Below are 18,796 nucleotides of genomic sequence, written 5' to 3'. Positions count from 1 at the left end.
GCTGCATGTGGTGTGTCCTTTACTTCCTGCCGTACCCAAACTCTCCCTAACCCACCACCTAACTAAACTAAAATATAAAATAAAAGTAAACTAAAAAATTAGCTTTTTTTTTTCTCTTAAAAAAAATATTTTTTTTTAAAAAGGGGATTTCTAGCGCAGTGATGTGCGCACTGATTAGTGCTTGGTGGCTGCAGGGGGCATAGAAGTCAGTGGGGGGGGGGTTTCCTGCCACTCAGCCTAGAACAGTGGCTGGTGGCACATACACAGACCCCCACACGAAAAATAAAATAAGCACTAAAACACGAAAAAAAGCACCCGCCTGAACCTAAAAAAAAAAAAGCTGATCAGTGATAAATCACTGACAGCAGTGGGGCAGGCCGCACACACTGGTACCATCTGTCCGCACAGGCCTGCTACTGGTGGCACGGACCAACTATAGGTGCAAAATATATATTTATATAAAAGCCACTTATAATCCCCGATAAAGCGCCTGCACCACAAAAAAGCTGATCAGTACTACGGGACTGATCAGCAGTGGGTGGGCAATTAGCTAATGGTGGCGGGCTGCTCTTTTATACGGAAGAGGGCACGGCCACACAATTGGCAAAAAAAATAAAAAATCTGAGCCGGTCAAAGGCTGGGGGCTGACCGCAGCTATCCTGTAGGGCCCGGGTCACTCTGCTAAAGGTGCTGTGGACCCGCGGACGTGGTGCACTGCAAAAAAAAAAAAATATTTTTTTGCCGTTTTACCAGCTAAGCTCTGTCCCTGCCTAACTAGAGCTTTCCCTAATCGCTAATGTGCTAGAGCGCACAAAACAATGCCAGATGGTACTCTGAGGGGGCGGGGGGTATATGGCAGCACGGGGCTCCATCCTGCTCCCCAGCTCACAGAAGTGTGTTGGGCAGAACGTAGCAACATGCTCCTTCACCCTCCCCCCTCTTCCCCATACTGCTGTGATTGGTGCTGTCCTGGGGGTGGCAACACTGCCACCTCCCAGTACAGTACGGAGGGTGATTGGTGGTGTATATTACACCACTGGTCACCCTCCTTTTCAGGGTCATCGGGTCAAGTGACCCGAATGACCCTGCATCGCCGGTCTAAATTGACAATCAATCTGCAGGGGACCCCCCTCGCTGATTTGCCGGAATGCCTGCTAAATGATTTCAGCAGGCATCCCAGTCCGATCCCCGAGCGGCAGAGACCAGAGAAGCGCACGGCTTACCTGTACGCCCCTAGTCGTTAAGGGAACGGGGGCGTACAGATATGCCCTGCATTCCTAAGTGGTTAAACTATCCTTTCCCTCAGCAATAAATCATGCTGTACTCTGAATGGCAGCATTCAGTGATTAGATCTATGCAGACAAATGGCAGGGCTGAGGAGACTGAGAATCTTGACTGAGCTTCTTTCACGGCACCCAGTGGGAGGGGAGGTGTCTCTGTACAGCCAGAGCTCTAGACCAGACCGAGATCATATGGTGTTGTCTTGAAGGAAGGGGGCTAGCTCTCACTGAGGAGACGAGGTGGATTTGATAATGACCTATTTCTCCCACTCCCTGCATGTAAGTGACATCTGAAAGAGGAGAACTGCTCTATATATCTGGATGGGCTATGGGTTTAGTTCCTGGAGTACCCCTTTTAAGGGATTAAACACTTGATTAGTCCCCTTAGGTGACTTTTAGGAGGAATCATACATTTTCTCATATAGATCACTGCAGTTCTATTGAACTCCACTGATATGTGCTCATTTGGTTGTGCCTGCTCCAGGCAGGCTCAATCAAATTCAGATCCAAGGCAGCCAAGGGATGAGAGGAAAGCCCTCCGGCTACCTTCAGTGGATCGCCTCCACCCCCCCCCCCCCACCACCACCACCACCCGTCTATTGCACTGTGGGTGGTATGATCCACCCCACTGTACCACCAGGGATGGTTTAAAGGCCCCTTTAGACTCCGCTGTCAAATTTGATAGCTGTCATCTAAAGGGTTAACAGCTGGTTGTGGCGCCCCCAGCTACTGGAATCAGCTGGGGGCTGCCAGGTGTGGAGTAGACATGAGACAGGAGCCCACTCCATACACATTGAGTGCCAGCGTAATAAAATGAACGGGGAAAGTCGTCCAGCCCTGCTCGCCCAAAGCAGGGCTAAATGCATGAAAAATACACCTGCCTCGGAATTGCATGTCTCGGGCAACGGACAAAAGGATTTCAACATATCAGATTAGAAAAATGGGGCCAGTTGATTTAGGCCGAAATTGACTGCTTTCTTAAAGAGAATCTGTCACTAGCATCTCTGCTGAAAATGTGCAGCATGTTTGTACGGAAAACACGGAAGGACATTCTGTACATTTGAATGATCTGGTGGGCTCCATGAGCTCTTGAAAATGCACTGCCAGGCATTTCCGAGAAAAATCCATAGACTAGAATAGACTTGACAGAAATTCTGCTCTGTGCACAGTGCAGCAGAATCCCTTTAACCCCCCCAGTTTCGCAGTTCCAGTTTAATTCGTGAAATCTAAAAATTGTAATGTAGTACTTTGGGGCCCTAAGAGCATTCCCAGACCCTCAATACACTTTTCTGCATGTCTGGCTCCAATTTAATGATTGCATTGTTATGACATCACAGGGCTTACACATTCAGCATGTAGCAGATATAGAGCAGGTCCTGATCGGGCAGTGACTGCTGTTGTTTTTGGAGATCTCTGCTCATTAGTAACTGCCCGACCTGGAACTGTTCTATATCTGCTATATGAAGTACATGTGTGGGTACAGCTCAGCAGTGTAGGTTAGAGAATGTGGCTAAAGATCTGTGGTGGTGATGATCATGTGGCAGGAATGGACAGAGCAGATCTGGAATGTGGCAGGAATGTTCCCTGTATAGAATGGAGCTCAGGTCCATGTATATTTATGAAGGGTGCCTTGCACAGGGCTGAGCTGGGCTGGCCAAAAGATTGCACCAAGATGCTGAGAATGCCGTTCATTTGCACATTGGGCTTTTAAACCCTGGAATGGAACTCGGTAGGAAAAAAGGTAAACAGCATTGGAATCAACATAACCTGGTATTACCCTGTACCAGAAAGTTAATGTGGCCGACATTAATGACAAATTCCCTTTTAAAAAGTTTCTTCTCTTATAATTAAACACAAATGTTTCCAACTTCATAAAAATGTACCTTTTTAAAGCGCATTTATCACCTAAACTTTACCCATAGGCATATTTCTTTCACTGTGTTCTGTGAAACAAACCTGTATATGCATGGGATTTTTTTGTCTAGATATTGCACATATATGCTTTCCAAGATTAATGGCTTTAATGGACATGGGTTAAAGTAGCGATGACATTGACTGCATGACAGCTTCCCCCCCCCCCCCCCTTTCTAATACTAAGAAGATTGATAGCCTTATAGGGGTATTTCCCCCAAAAACATCTTATCCCCTATCCTCTGGTGCGACACCCCAGTCATCTGTGCATGGAGCGGACTCTGCTCTGTGTCGGATGACTGGCAACTAGAGCTGCCACACTCTAGCTACGTACTAGCCATTATGTCCCCTCCCATAGACATGAATTGAGTGGGCGTGGTGTGACATCATGAACAGGGAACCTCCAAGCTTTCTTGTTCCAAATGCCACCGCTGCCGGCCTGGAAATCATGGGGTCCCCACTGGCGAGACCCCCATGATCAGACATGTTAGAAGATGTTTTTCAGCGGAGTACCCAATTAAGTGTATTCACCATGCCATTTCTGTTTCAAGGGTTTTTACTTTTTTCCCTTTTGTCTTTTTTTTAATTTTTTTAATTTTTATTTTTTTCATCAGATGTGATATGGGTTATCCTTAGTGTGGAGGCTGGTGGCCTCCTGGGTGTCACTCAGCAACTCTCATCCTTTGAAACAGAATTCAACACTCAGCCTCATCGCAACCTTGGTGGGGATTTTAACCCCTTTGCTTCACCTCAGAAGAGTCGTTCTACAGATGGAGAAAACATGAGTACCTGGACATCTGAAACAGAGACTCCTGAAGAAGAACAGAATGGACTTTCTCAGACATCTGTAAATATTTGTACGGATCATCAAACCAGCCATTCTGTAGCAACATATAGAGAGGTGAGGTAAAATAAAGAAACATTAATACATTTCATAAGGCACTAAGAACAATGTGCTCTTTGAATGCTGTCAAGTATTTCTCTGCCATGAGCTCAGTGCCTGCTTTACTTCATGCTGTATACATGAGGAATCAATGATGTACTAATAGTCAGCCGACAGAAAAAGGTGTGAAAACATTCTTATTGGTCTGGCAAATTTTTGTATAGAAGTAGAAAAATAGATCAGAGATTGGCGCTTTGTGTATTACACTTTAGTAAAGAGAAGAGCCCCTATAGAGGGGAAAAGTCTTCTCTGTAGATTTTCTGCTCACCTTAAGCACACAGATAATGTGCATATAACCATGTTAAGGGGTGCAACAGAAGATGTGAATCTTGTGCAAGCACAGAGGTCCCCAGGATGATCCTCAGGATGTCCTGTATAGGTACTGGAGAGTTAACATAGAAAATTACCTCCCCCCCCCAGGTGTTCAAAGATTCCGGAATTGGTGCAGTCCAGGCAGCAGGATAGGATGAATGTTTAACTTCATTATGTACAGCAATAATGCGTTTCGGGGTATTGTACCCCTTCTTCAGATTGACAAAGTACATATAAAACCCCATGCATGAGGGATTTAAACGGGTACATCATGTATGGTGTATGCACTTTGTCAACCTGAACAAGGGGTGTGATACCCCGAAACGTGTTGTTGCTGTACATAATAGAGTTGAACAATTATCTTATCCTGCTGCTTGGTTTGTGTCAAATCCTGGAATCTTTGAATGCCTCCTGGGCAATTTTTCGTGTTTAACCCTCCTGGTAAAATATTTGTCCAGCTTGATTTTATAAATATGAACATCCTTTTGGGCTGTGCACCAGTTCTAGTTTTTGCAGTGCTCTGGGAACTCAGAAGAATCGAGGTTGCTGACCATTTCTGACATCTGTGTATTAAAAGCTCTTCATGGTGCTGCACCCAAGATACAACAGGTTTTGGTAAGAGTTTACAAGCTACTTGTTACCAAACAACCTGATGGTATTTCAGACTTTTTCTTAGTTTGCATGAATGCCTATGTTTAGTCACCTTCTCTCCACACACACAGACCCACTGTTCATCTCTTGTTTTGCTCTCCTTAGAAATCTGAGCAGAAATTTCTCCATGTGTGTGTAAATTTTTAATTTTTTTTGCAATAAATTTGAACTCCTTAAGGACACAGCTTATTTTGGCCTTAAATGAAGACTGTCAGCTTTCACCCCACACTACTAGCCAGTACCGCTGGTTAGTGCAGGGGGGGGACCCCTGCACTAACCAGCGGTACTGGCTTGGTAGTGCGGGGGACAGACACTGATCAGTTTGTCCCTTTCCATGCCCGGATCCGCCGAGCCGTTCGGCAGTAATCTTCTATTTTCGGAATATGCAAATGAGGTGCTAACTGGCACTGGCTGGGCTAACTGGCACTCTGTCAGTGCCGCTGGCCGCAGCACCGCCCGGCTCCTCAATATTCCTCCTCTCCCTCTTCTCCCCACTCTGTAATGAAGAGAGAGAGGAGGAATATTGATGAGCAGGGCAGTGCTGCGGCCAGTGGCACTGACGTCAGAGTGCCAGTTAGCCCGGCCGGTGTCAGCACCTCATTTGCATATTCTGAAAATAAGAAGATTACGGCCAAATGGCGCGGCGGATACGGTCATGACCAGCGGATAGGGCCAAACTGTCCAGCGTTCCCCCGCACTACCAGCCAGTATCGCTGGTTAGTGCGGGGGGAGAAAGCTGACAGTTTTCCTTTAAAGGAGTAGTCCAGTGCACACTTTTCTTATTTTATCCGGTCCGGGCTGCAATAAAAAAAAGCTTTCTCTTGCCTGCCTACGCGCCCCCAGAGCTCCGGTACAGGTGTTCCACTGGGCTGTTTGCTTCTTACTTCCAGTTAGCCCGGCACGTCACACGGAGCTTCAGCCTATCACCAGCCGAGGCAGGACATCGCTGCGGCCAGTGATAGGCTGAAGCTCCATGTGACGTGTCGGGCAAACAGGAAGTAAGAAGCAAACAGCACGGCGAGCGAACACCTTTACCGGAGCTCCGGGGGCACGTAGGCAGGCAAGAGAAAGCTTTTTTTTTATTGCAGCCCGGACCGGATAAAATAAGAAAAGTGCGCTCCGGACTACTCCTTTTTAACAATGTAGGCAATTTTTATTTTTGCATTTTAGTTTTTTCCAGCTTTCCTTCTAAAAATCATAACTGTCCTTCGTAATGACATCGATCATTTTTATTATAAAATGTATGGCACAACCAAAAAAATATTTTGTGTGGGAAAATTGAAAAGAAAACCACAATTTAGCATATCTTTGAAGGTTTCATTTTCATGCTGTACACTTCACAGTAAAAATTGTTTTCTTTATTCTGTGGGTCAATACAACTAAAATGATACCCATGATTACATACTTTTCTATTATTGTGCAGCTTAAAAAAAAATAAAAAAATAAAATAAAACTCAAACTTTTTAACCCCTTAAGGACGCAGCTCATTTTCACCTTAACCCGTTTACGCAAAATCAGGTACATGTACCTGATGATTAGCGGTGACTTCCCGCAACATCAGGTACATGTACCTGATGACTTTAAACTGCCACAGCGCCGCCAGGCGCTGCGGTAGTTTTGCGATCCCGGCTGACATACTATGCCTGGTAACGGGAGTCACGATCCAGGGACCAATCGCAATGGTCCCTGGTCCAGGATCGCTGCTATTGGTCAGCCTGTGTGACAGCTGGCCAATAGGCAGCGTTTTAAGCCCCGGGAAACATCGCTCCTCCTGCTGGCTGTCTCCGACGCTTCAGTGTGCTGAGACAAGCGATCGGAGCAGCTGCGCATATAGGAGAGCCAGAGAAATACCACAGATTGCCCCCATATATAAAGAAAAAGCCCCTATTAACCCCTTAAGTGACAGTGGCAGTGAGGCAGGGAGGTGTAGGAGTGTAGTGAAGCTGCCAGCTGTCAGTGTGTCACAGATCGTCATAATCACTGCTCATCCTGTCAGTCACAGTTAACCCCTTCACTGCCAGATCTCCCTCAGTGACTCTCAGTTAACCCCTTCACTGGCAGTGGCAGTAACTGTCAGCCCTCATCCTGTCAGCTGTCAGCTGTCATCCTGTCAGTCCGTGATCATCCTGTCAGTCCGTGATTGATCATCCTGTCATCCTTTAACCCCTCCACTGCCAGATCGCTGCCAGATCACACTGTCCATTAACGCTTTCACTGCCAGTGGTCATCTTGTCAGTTGTCATCCCTTTTTGTTCCGTTGGTTCATAAAAAAAATAAAAAAAAAAACAACAAAAAATACACTTTTAGTTAGCATATAGGGAAAGTCTGAGGTTGGATTCGCCCTTATTAGGGCGAGTGCTCTGTTAGGCAGGGTCAGTCTGTAGAAAGTAGTCATCCTAAAGTTGTCCGTGATCATCCTAAAGTTGTCATCCTAAAGTTGTCAGTGATCATCTGGTCTGTACGTGATCATCCTGTCAGTGATCCTGTAACCCCTCCACTGCCAGATCGCTGCCAGATCACACTCAGTGACCTATCCATTAACGCTTTCACTGCCAGTGTGTGTCCTAAACAAAAACCAAAAATCTACAAAAATGACAAAGCGTTTCTACAGCGCAGAAGAGGCCTTTGAGATACTGTTTGCCGATTCTGGCTCTGACAGCAGAGAGGATCTTGAATTTTTAGCATCCTCATCATCCTCATCTGATGAATCCCCTGAAAGGCGCCCTGGGCCTAGTGCACAAGAGCAGCCAAGTGTCCAAACATGGATCCCCACTAGTAATTTTATACCCCAGATCCCCAATTTTACAGCCACCCCAGGCATCCATGTCGACACAACAGGGTTTCGGGAAATACATTTTTTTAAATTGTTTTTCTCGGATGACCTTATCAACCTCATGGTGGCAGAAACAAATTTGTATGCAGAGCAATTTATTGCACGCAATCCCAGCAAATATTATGCTAAGCCCCACAAATGGACCCCTACTGATGCCACCGAAATGTACAAGTTTTGGGGACTGTTACTCAATATGGGCCTTTGCAAAAAACCCACCATCAGGTCCTATTGGGTGACAGACATCCTATACCATACCCCTCTTTACCCCCTTGTTATGTCTAGGACTCGATTTGAAATTCTATTTAGATTCCTCCACTATAACAATAATGATGAATGCCTACCCCAAAGTGACCCCGCCTTTGATAGGCTATTTAAAATTCGGCCCTTAATTACTCATTTTTATTCTAAATTTTGTCAAGTGTATACCCCCCAAAAACAGATTTCAGTGGACGAATCTCTGGTCCATTTCAAGGGCAGGCTACGTTTCAGGCAGTACCTTCCCAACAAAAGGGCTAGGTACGGAATAAAGCTGTACAAGTTGTGCGAAAGCGCCACAGGATATACTTTTAGGTTTAGGGTTTATGAAGGAAAAGATATATCCATTCAGCCCCCAGAGTGTCCCCCTGTGTTGAAAACAAGTGGGAGGATAGTATGGGATTTAATCCATCCCTTACTGGACCGCGGTTACCACGTATATATTGACAATTTTTACAACAGTGTCCCCCTTCTGAAGTCCCTTGCTGCCAGAAGTACAGCTGCGTGTGGCACCATCAGAAAAAATCAAAAAGACCTACCTACTTTTATTTCGACACCAGTGCCCAGAGGACAAAGTAGGGCTGTTTGTACGGACACTCTGATGTTGCTGAAATACAAGGACAAACGAGATGTCCTTGTGTTGACAACACTCCATGGTGACCAATCAACCCCAGTCCCAATCCGAGGAGCCACAGAGCAGACCATCAAGCCTGTGTGTATCCAGGATTATAATAAATATATGGGAGGGGTGGACCTTTCCGATCAGGTCCTGCAGCCCTACAGCGCCTTAAGAAAATCTAAGGCATGGTACAAAAAGGTGTCCGTGTACCTGACCCAAGTTGGGCTGTATAATTCCTTTGTACTCTATAGGAATGCTGGTCACAGAGGGACCTTCCTAGAATTCCAGGAAGCCGTCATTAGATCTCTCGTATTTGGGGAGCAGGAAGAAGAGGCCACCACTTCTTCCCAAATGGAGGTCTCAAGAATTGTCCGTGGGCAACATTTCCTTGGCAAATTGCCTCCCACAGAAAAGAAAAGGAGACCCCACAAACTTTGTCACGTCTGTTATGCAAAAGGGGTTAAAAAATATACAACCCATATTTGTGAAACGTGCCCCTCTAACCCAGGCCTCTGTATTGGCGAATGCTTCCAAGCTTACCATACAGCCCCTGATTTGAAAAAACTGTAAAAACAAAATACATTTCTCATACTCCGTTTTTTTTGTTTTATTTTATATCCACTTTTTCCCCATTTTACCATCTGAAATTCCCTTAAAAACAAAAAAAATTCCCATTATATCCCTAGATGAATACTTTCATGAGTAACATAAAACAAGGAAAAATTCCCACTATATCCCTAGATGAATACTTTGATGAGTGAAATCAAACAAGCAACAATTTCCATTATATCCCTAGATGAATACTTTGATGGGTGGAATTTTCCTCAAGGAGGCACTCATGTTCTTGGATCTTTTGTGAAGGGCTTTCTAAAAAAAAACATTTAGCACTTATTTCCCTTCATATATTATGTCAAAAAGTGTACAATAGCAAAATTGATGCTCTGAAATCCTCTGGGGACTGCTATCGTTTTGGGACCTGCTATGTGTCCAGACTTCAAATTAGGACCACAACGGGGATATTTCTGATCACAGAAGAAATGGGGTTATAAGTTTTGTGGTGCATTTTGTTATTTTCATGTGCATAGTACAAAATAAATTACTTTAAAATGACACAATGGGGGAAAAAAAAGAATTTTCCCTTTTTTCCTCCTGCTTTGCATAAGTTTGCTCCAAAAACTATGAGGTCAAAATACTCATGACACCCATGGGTGAACTCCTTAGGGGGTCTAGTTTTCAAAATGGGGTCATTTTTGGGGGGTTTCTATTGTTACGGCAGATTATTCCTTTGGCAAATGTGCAATGGGGCCTGAGACATTCCCAAGCAGAATTGATTCTCTGAAATCCTCTGGGGGCTCCTATTGGTTTGGACCCTGCCATATGTCCAGACTTCGAGCAAGGACCACAACGGGGATATTTATGATCACAGAAGACATGGGGTTATATGTTTTGTGGTGCATTTTGTTATTTTCATATGCTCAGTGCAAAATAAATGACTTTAAAGTGACACATTTGTGCAAAAAAATAAATTTTTCATTTTTTTCCTCCTTATTTGCATAAGTTTGCTCCAAAAACTGTTGGGTCAAAATACTCATGACACCCATGGATGAATTCCTTAGGGGGTCTAGTTTTCAAAATGGGGTCATTTTTGGGGGGTTTCATCATTTTTATCATAATGAGATTTTACAAACGTGGGTTACTGCATGAAAGAAAAAGGCAGTTCAAAATTTAAAAAAATGCTAATAAAGTTTGAAGTCTTATAAAGTATTAAAAAAAATTTTTTTTTTTAAACTGATGTCAAAATAAAGTAAACAAATGGAAATATGTATCTGATTAAAAAAATTTATAGTTTATAGATACCTACGTAATATATAACAGTTGAAAGTAGCAAAAACGTAATTTTTTTCAAATTTTTCGCGAATATTGATGATTTTCGCTAATTTATAAAAATGTTATCACTTTTTTTTTTACACTTAAATGAAGTACAATAGGTCACAAAAAACAATCTCGGAATTGGGTTGATAAGTAAAAGCATTCCAAAGTTATTACCACATACTTGTAGATCACAGACTTACTTGTAGATCACAGACTACAGAATAGCATGCAATGTCAGGCTGCTGCTTCCAAAGCCGGCAGGATATTGTCATGTATAAAAAGAGGCATGGACTCAAGGGACAGGGACATAATACTCCCCCTTTATAAAGCATTGGTACGGCCTCACCTGGAATATGCTGTTCAGTTTTGGGCACCTGTCCATAAAAGGGACACTGCGGAGTTGGAAAGGGTGCAGAGACGCGCGACTAAACTAATATGGGGCATGGAACATCTTAGCTATGAGGAGCGATTAAAGGAGTTACAATTGTTTAGTCTTGAGAAGAGACGTTTAAGGGGGGATATGATAAACGTATATAAGTATATTAATGGCCCATACAAAAAATATGGAGAAAAACTGTTCCAGGTTAAACCCCCCCAAAGGACGAGGGGACACTCCCTCCGTCTGGAGAAGAAAAAGTTTAGTCTCAAGGGGCGACACGCCTTCTTTACCGTGAGGACTGTGAATTTATGGAACGGTCTACCTCAGGAACTGGTCACAGTAGGAACAATTAACAGCTTTAAAACAGGATTAGATACATTTATGGAACAAAATAACATTAATGCTTATGAAGAAATATAAAATCCCATCCCTTCCCCAATATCGCGCCACACCCCTACCCCTTAATTCCCTGGTTGAACTTGATGGACATATGTCTTTTTTCGACCGTACTAACTATGTAACTATGTATAAAGAGAGACATGTCAGATTTGAAAAAAAGGCCTTGGTCATTAAGGTCAAAACAGCATGTTGAGTAAAGGGGTTAAGGACGGAGCCATTTTTGGGAATTCTGACCACAGTCACTTTAAGCATTAATAACTCGAAGATGCTTTTTTGTGACCTATTCTACTTTATTTTAGTGGTAAATTTTCGTTGTTACTTGCATCCTTTCTTGATGAAAAATCCCAAAATTTCATGAAAATTTTGCATTTTTCTAACTTTGAAACTCTGCTTGTAAGGAAGATGGATATTCCAAATAAATTTTATATTTATTCACAAATACCATATGCCTACTTTATGTTGGCATCATAAAATGGACATATTTTTACTATTTAAAAAAAGGGCTTCAAAGTATAGTAGCAATTTTCCAAATTTTCATGAAAATTGCTAAATCAGAAGGGACAGATGTTACTGAACTACAACTCCCAGCATGCCTGGGCCGTCTAGGCATGCAGAGAGTTGTAGTTTTGCAACATCTCATCTGGAGGGCTACCGTTTGGGCACCACTGTAATAGTGGTCTCCAAACTGTGACCCTCCAGATGTTGCAAAACTACAACTCCCAGCGTGCCCAGAGAGCCTGGGATCGCTTTACCTCCTTGATGCTCCACGCCGTCGCCTCCCTGCGCCGCTGATCTCCGCTGATGTCACCGACGATCGGCGGTCCCCACGGCATCTTCTTTGCAGGTAGTGGCCGCCATCTTCTCCCCCTGTTCTGCCCGACATCCAGGGGTGGGCAGAGCGGGGGTTTCCATGGCAACCCCCCGTCTTCAACTGCCATTGGTCAGCACTCACTGCTGACTAATGGCAGGGGATAGGAAGAGGCTGCAGCACTACAACCTTGCTCCTATCCCTCAGGATGATCGGGACTGTCACTGACAGCTCCGATCATCCCTATTTTCCGGGCAATCGGGTCACCAGAGACCCGATCAGCCCGGAATAGCAGAAAATCGCATATCTGAATTGACATGCGATTTTCTGCGATCGCCGAGTTGGGGGGGGTCAGGACCCCCCTCGGCGATGTGCCGGGATGCCTGCTGAATGATTTCAGCAGGCATCCCGGTCCGGTCCCCAACCGGCTAGCGGCGGGGACCGGAATTCTCACGGGCGTATCCATACCCCCTACATCCTTAAGGACTCGGGATGCAGGGCGTATGCATACGCCCTGCGTCCTGAACAGGTTAAAGGGGTACTCTGCCCCTAGACATCTTCTCCCAAGGATAGGGGATAAGATGTCAGATCGCCGCGGTGCCGCTGCTGGGGAGCCCCGGGATCCCCGCTGCGGCACTGCGCTATCATTACAGCACAGAGCGAGTTCGCTCTGCACGTAATGATGCGCAATACAGGGGCCGGAGCATCGTTACGTCATGGCTCCACGTAGTCCGCCCCCTGCCATAGACTTGCATTAAGGGGACGGGCCGTGATGTAACGAGGGGCGGAGCCCTGACGTCACACGTCTCCGTCCCCTGTATTGCCAGTCATTACGCACAGAGCGAACTCGCTCTGTGCTGTAATGATAGCGGGGTGCCGCAGTGGGGATCCCTGGGCTCCCCAGCAGCGGGACCGCGACGATCTAACATCTTATCCCCTATCCTTTGGATAGGGGATAAGATGTCTAGGGGCGGAGTACCCCTTTAAGGACCAAGCTCATTTTCACCTTAAGGACCAGAGCGTTTTTTGCACATCCGACCATTGCCACTTTAAGCATTAATAACTCTGGGATGCTTTTACTTTTCATTCTGATTCAGAGAGAGTTTTCGTGACATATTCTACTTTGTTAGTGGTAAATTTTCGTCGATACTTGCATAATTTCTTGGTGAAGGATTTCAAGATTTCACTAAAAACTTTTGCATTTTTCAAACTTTTAAGCTCTCTGCTTGTATGGAAAATAGACATGTCAAATAAATTATATTGATTCACACATACAATATGTCTACTTTTATGTTTTCATCATAAAGTAGACAGGTTTTTACTTTTCTAAAACATCAGAAGGCTTAAGTTCAGTAGCAATTTTCAAATTTTTCACAAAATTTTCAAAATCTGAATTTTTCAGGGACCAGTTCAGTTTTGAAGTGGATTTGAAGGGCCTTTATATTAGAAATACCCCATTATAGAAACTGCACCCTTCAAAGTATTCAAAATGACATTTAGAAAGTTTAACCCCTTAGGCGTTTCACAGGAATAGCAGCAAAGTGAAGGAGAAAATCCAAAATCTTCATTTTTTTTTTTTTACACTCGCATGTTCTTGTAGACCCAGGTTTTGAATTTTTACAAGGGGTAAAAGGAGAAATTCCCACGGGTGTACAGGTATGCCTTGGCTCCCTGGTACTTAAGGACAGAGGGCGTACCTGTACACCCGTGGGAATTTCGGTCAGTCAAATATGTTTATAATTTTATTTTTATATGCTTTTTTGGGATAAAATGGGGGAAAAAGGGGCCTTTTTTTTTTTTTATTCTTTCATTTTTTCACCTACAGACCCATATGAGGTCTTTTTTTTCCGCAAACGATAGTACTCTATTATGGCATCTTTCAAAGTGTATGGTGCAACCAAATAAATATTATTTGCGGGTGGAAATACATTATCTTCTGTAGATTTTTATTAAAATGATACCCAATTTAAATAGTTTACTAGCTGAGTACCCGGCGTTGCCCGGTTTTTCCTTCCTAATCCTTGTTGAGGAGTAAGCTTTTGACTTCATATCCCATCCTCCTATATTGTTGTCATATCCCAACCCTCCTATCCCGACCCGAGGGTCAGGATTTTTAATATGTGTACCAGTTATTGAAATATCTCCAGTTGTACGGAAGTTATGTGGGAACATACATTTCCCATTGATTTGAATGGGACTTTAAACAAAAACCCCGACCCTCACAAATGGGGGTAGTTAAGGGTTAAATTAACTATCCTATATTTTAAGTGGACATATAAGTAACATGTGACCAAGTATTATCGAAATATCTCTTGCGTTTGGAAGTTATGCAGTAACATATATTTCCCATTGACTTGTAATGGACTTTAAACATAAACCCCGCCCCTGGCAAATGGGGGTGAGTAAGGGTTAAATCACCTATCCTATGTTTGTTGTTGACATATAAGTAACTTGTGTGCCAAGTTTCATGTTAATATCTTTAGCCGTTTGGACGTGATGCTGGAACATACACACATACACACACACACACACACACACACACGTCCTCCTATCCCGTCCTCCTATCCCGTCCAGAAGATGACATTTTTAAACGTATACATTTTCCTGCATGTAGTTATGATTTTTTCCAGAAGTACGACAATATCCAACCTATATAAGTTGGGTATCATTTTAACCGTATGGACCTACAGAATAAGGTGTAATTTTTACCGAAAAATGTACTACGTAGAAACTGAAGCCCCAAAAAGTTACAGAATGGCGTTTTTTCTTCGATTTTGTCGCACAATGATTTTTTTTCCCCGTTTCGCCGTGAATTTCTGGGTAAAATGACTGTCACTGGAAAGTAGAATTGGTGATGCAAAAAATAAGCCATAATATGGATTTTTAGGTGGAAAATTGAGAGGGTTATGATTTTTAAAAGGTAAGGAGGAAAAAATGAAAGTGCAAAAACGGAAAAACCCTGAGTCCTTAAGGGGTAAAAAAAAAATGCTAACTTTCTTTAAACAAAATTGGTATGCATAAAATTGTAATTTTCTGACCCCCTAAAACTTTTTTTTTTCTCCTGTATACAATGATTTGAGGGCTATTTTTTTGCGCCGTGATCTGAAGTTTTTATCGCTACCATTTTTGTTTTGATGGGTATTTTTTTACATTTACTCTGTTACCCGTGCAGGATCATAAACATTATATTTTAATATGTAACACAGCGTATATTCGGCACCGCACAAACAGGTGGATCCCTTGATTATAGTTGCTGGATCCTACACACCTTGAAACACACTGCCCCCCCCATCTGCATAGATTGGTAGTGCTCATGTAACAGTAATGAAGTGAATCACAAAAATATACTTTCAAAGAAAGGAAGACCGGAGCACATACCAGTATTGTTGCTTGCCGTAATTCATAGCTTCAGTTTCGGGGTGTGCGGTAGAGGGAATGGGAGGGTGTAACTGCAGCGGGAATGCGCTTTATCAATCCCCGCTCATTCCAACGTGACACGGACCGTTGCCTGACGTTCCACTTCCCGCTGTGGGTCCACCTTCCCATTCCCTCTACCGCACACCCCGAAACTGAAGCTATGAAATAAAGAAATTACGGCAAGCAACAATACTGGTATGTGCTCCGGTCTTCCTTTCTTTGAAAGTATATTATATTTTAATAGTCTGGACATTTACGCACACAGCAATACCAAATATGTGTTTTTTTTGTTTTTTTTTTCCCAAATGATAAAATAAGGGGGATTTGACTTTTTTTATTAGGCGTGTGGGGGTTTTGTATAATTTTAGAAACTTTAAGTCCCCATAGGGGACTTTTATATGCAATCATTAGATTGCATGTACTGTATAATGCTATGGCATAGCATGATACAGTGTGATCGGCAATCCACTGGCTAGCTAGGCTACATCATTGAATTGGTGGTTGTGCGGCAGAAGGCAGGTAAGGGGACCCCCCTCCTACCTTTTTAGCCTATCGAATGTGAGCTGCTTGCATCCTTTACTTTGACTTTAGACGCAGTGATCGGCATTGATCACGGCGTCTAAAGGGTAAAGAAGTAGAGCAGCAGAGGATTGCTGCTGCCCTGCATATGCAGTGAGGCTACTGATAGTAGCCAAGACTCAATGCTCTGAAGCAAGTGCAGCTCCCCGGCTCGTTTCAAAGCGGCTTAAAGATCCAGGGCGTACATATATGCCCATACCTGTATGCCCTTGGTCCTCAACAAGTTAAAATAGAACAAAAATGTTGAGGTCAATGGCATGAGAGGATCCGAATACTGTGATCTAATGAAAAAATATATTTTTATAATAAATATAAGCGATAGAGACATAAAAATGTACATTGTCAAGATTAGGTACTGAGATAGCTGGGACCCTGGGCTAATAGTGTGTGGTGCCGATCGTTGTGCCGTGCGCTATTAACCCTTTAGATGCTGCGATCAAATTTGATCTCCGTGTCTAAAATGAAAGTGAAAGCTTCCTGGCAACTCAGTCGGGATGATCGCGATGTCCCAATCAGCTTGCACGGGAGCGGAGGTCCCCTCACCTGTCTCCGTCATGTCCGATCGGCAAGTTAATAAAGGTCCCTAATAAGTTTGAATCGCCCCCCTTTTCCATAAAAAAATGTAAATAAAAAAAATATCGGTGTTATCGTCGCGTGTGGAAATATCTGAATTATAAAAATATATCTTTAATCACGTACACTAAAAAAAAAAAATTCCAAAGTCCAAAATAGCGTATTTTTGGTCACTTTTTATATCATGAAAAAATGAATAAAAAGCGATCAACAAGTCTGTTCACTACAAAAATGGTACCGATAAAAACTTCAGATCATGGTGCAAAAAATTAGCCCTCATACTGACCCGTATGCGGAAAAATGAAGTTATAGGGGTCAGAAGATGAGAATTTTTTTCCATAAGTATGACAAAATCAAACCTATAAGTAGGGTATCATTTTAACTGTATGCAACTACAGAATAAAGATAAGGTATAATTTTTACCGAAGAATGCACTGCGTAGAAACGGAATCCCCCAAAAGTTAAAAAATTGTATTTTTTTTCCCTCAATTTTGTCGCACAATGAATTCTTTTTCCGGGCGCCGAAGTCCACTTACCCGTCGGCGATGGCAGCGAGACGCGATCGGCGGTGGCAGCAGGCGGCAGTAGAGGACGGCTATGCGGCTCCCTGGATCGTGCAGAAGCCGGTGAGTTACCTAGCAACATCTAGAGGGCTACAGTTCCAGATCACTATACAGTGGTCTCTGTACTGTAGCCCTCCAGATGTTGCAAAACTACAACTCCCAGCATGCCCAGACAGCTGTTTGGGCATGTTGGGAGTTGTAGTTTTGCAACAGCTGGAGAGCTCCAGTTTTGGAGATCACTTTGAAGTGATGTCTAAACCTGCCCTATAGATCTTGCAAAACTTCACCTCCTAGCATGCCCACACAGCAGTTTGTTGTCTGGGCATGCTGGGATTTGTAGTTTTACAACATCTGGAGGACCACAGTTTGGAGATCACTGTGCAGTGGTCTCTAAACTGTAGCCCTCCAGATGTTGCAAAACTGCAAATCCCAGCCTGCCCAAACAGCTGTCTCAGCATGCTGGGAGTTGTAGTTGCATACCTCCAGCTGTTGCATAACTACGTCTCCCAGCATGCCCTTCGGTGATCAGTACATGCTGGCAGTTGTAGTTTTGCAACAGCTGGAGGCACACTGGTTGGAAAATACTGAGTTGGGTAACAGAATGCCTCCAGTTGTTGCAAAAGTACAACTCCCAGCATGCACGGTCTGTCAGTACATGCTGGGAGTTGTAGTTTTGAAACAGCTGGAGGTTTGCCCCCCCCATGTGAATGTACAGGGTACTTTCACACAGGCAGGTTTGCAGTAAGTTTCCTGCTTCAAGTTTGGGCTGCGACAAATTTACTCACCGTAACCCGCCAGTGCGAATGTACTCTAAAAACACTACACTACACTAACACAAAATAATAGGTAAAACACTACACATACAGCCCCTTACACTGCCCCCCCCCCCCCCCCCCCAAAAAAAAAAAAAATTTAAATGAAAAACTTATTGTACAGCAGTGTTTCCAGAACGGAGTCTCCAACTGTTGCAAAACAGCCACTGACTGTCCAGGCATGCTGGGAGTTTAGCAACAACTGGAGGCACCCTGTTTGGGAATCACTGGTGTAGAATACCCTTATGTCCAACCCTATGCAATCCCTAATTTAGTCATCAAATGCGCATGGCGCTCTCTCACTTAAGAGCCCTGTCGTATTTCAAGGAAACAGTTTAGGGCCACATATGGGGTATTTCTGTACTAGGGAGAAATTGCACTATAAATTTTGGGGTGCTTTTTCTCCTTTTACCCATTATGAAAAGGAAAAGTTGGGGTCTACACCAGCCTTTTAGTGTAAAAAAAAATTAAAATTTTTACACTAACATGCTGACGTTGCCCCATATTTAATATTTTCACAAGCGGTAAGAGCAAAAAAAAAAAAAATTTGTAACTCCATTTCTCCTGAGTACGGAAATACCGTATTTATC

The 18,796-nt window shown here is 43.5% G+C and overlaps 1 protein-coding gene across 5 annotated transcripts in view; it reads left to right on the top strand.

Annotated features, from left to right (window-relative positions):
• Positions 1-18,796, top strand: part of ILRUN (inflammation and lipid regulator with UBA-like and NBR1-like domains) — a 168,496-nt gene that overhangs the window by 58,093 nt on the left and 91,607 nt on the right. For 4 of the 5 annotated variants that reach the window (XM_056557654.1, XM_056557655.1, XM_056557658.1 and 1 more), the window contains exon 4: positions 3,806-4,092. In XM_056557654.1, the coding sequence (XP_056413629.1) occupies positions 3,806-4,092 (287 nt within the window). Of the gene's footprint in view, positions 1-3,805; positions 4,093-17,358; positions 17,458-18,796 lie in introns of all 5 variants that reach the window. The other variant, XM_056557653.1, reaches the window with a different exon arrangement.

The sequence above is a fragment of the Hyla sarda genome, chromosome 2 (assembly GCF_029499605.1).
Source record: "Hyla sarda isolate aHylSar1 chromosome 2, aHylSar1.hap1, whole genome shotgun sequence".
Taxonomy (NCBI): domain Eukaryota; kingdom Metazoa; phylum Chordata; class Amphibia; order Anura; family Hylidae; genus Hyla; species Hyla sarda.
This window is presented reverse-complemented; position numbering and strand designations above follow the sequence as displayed.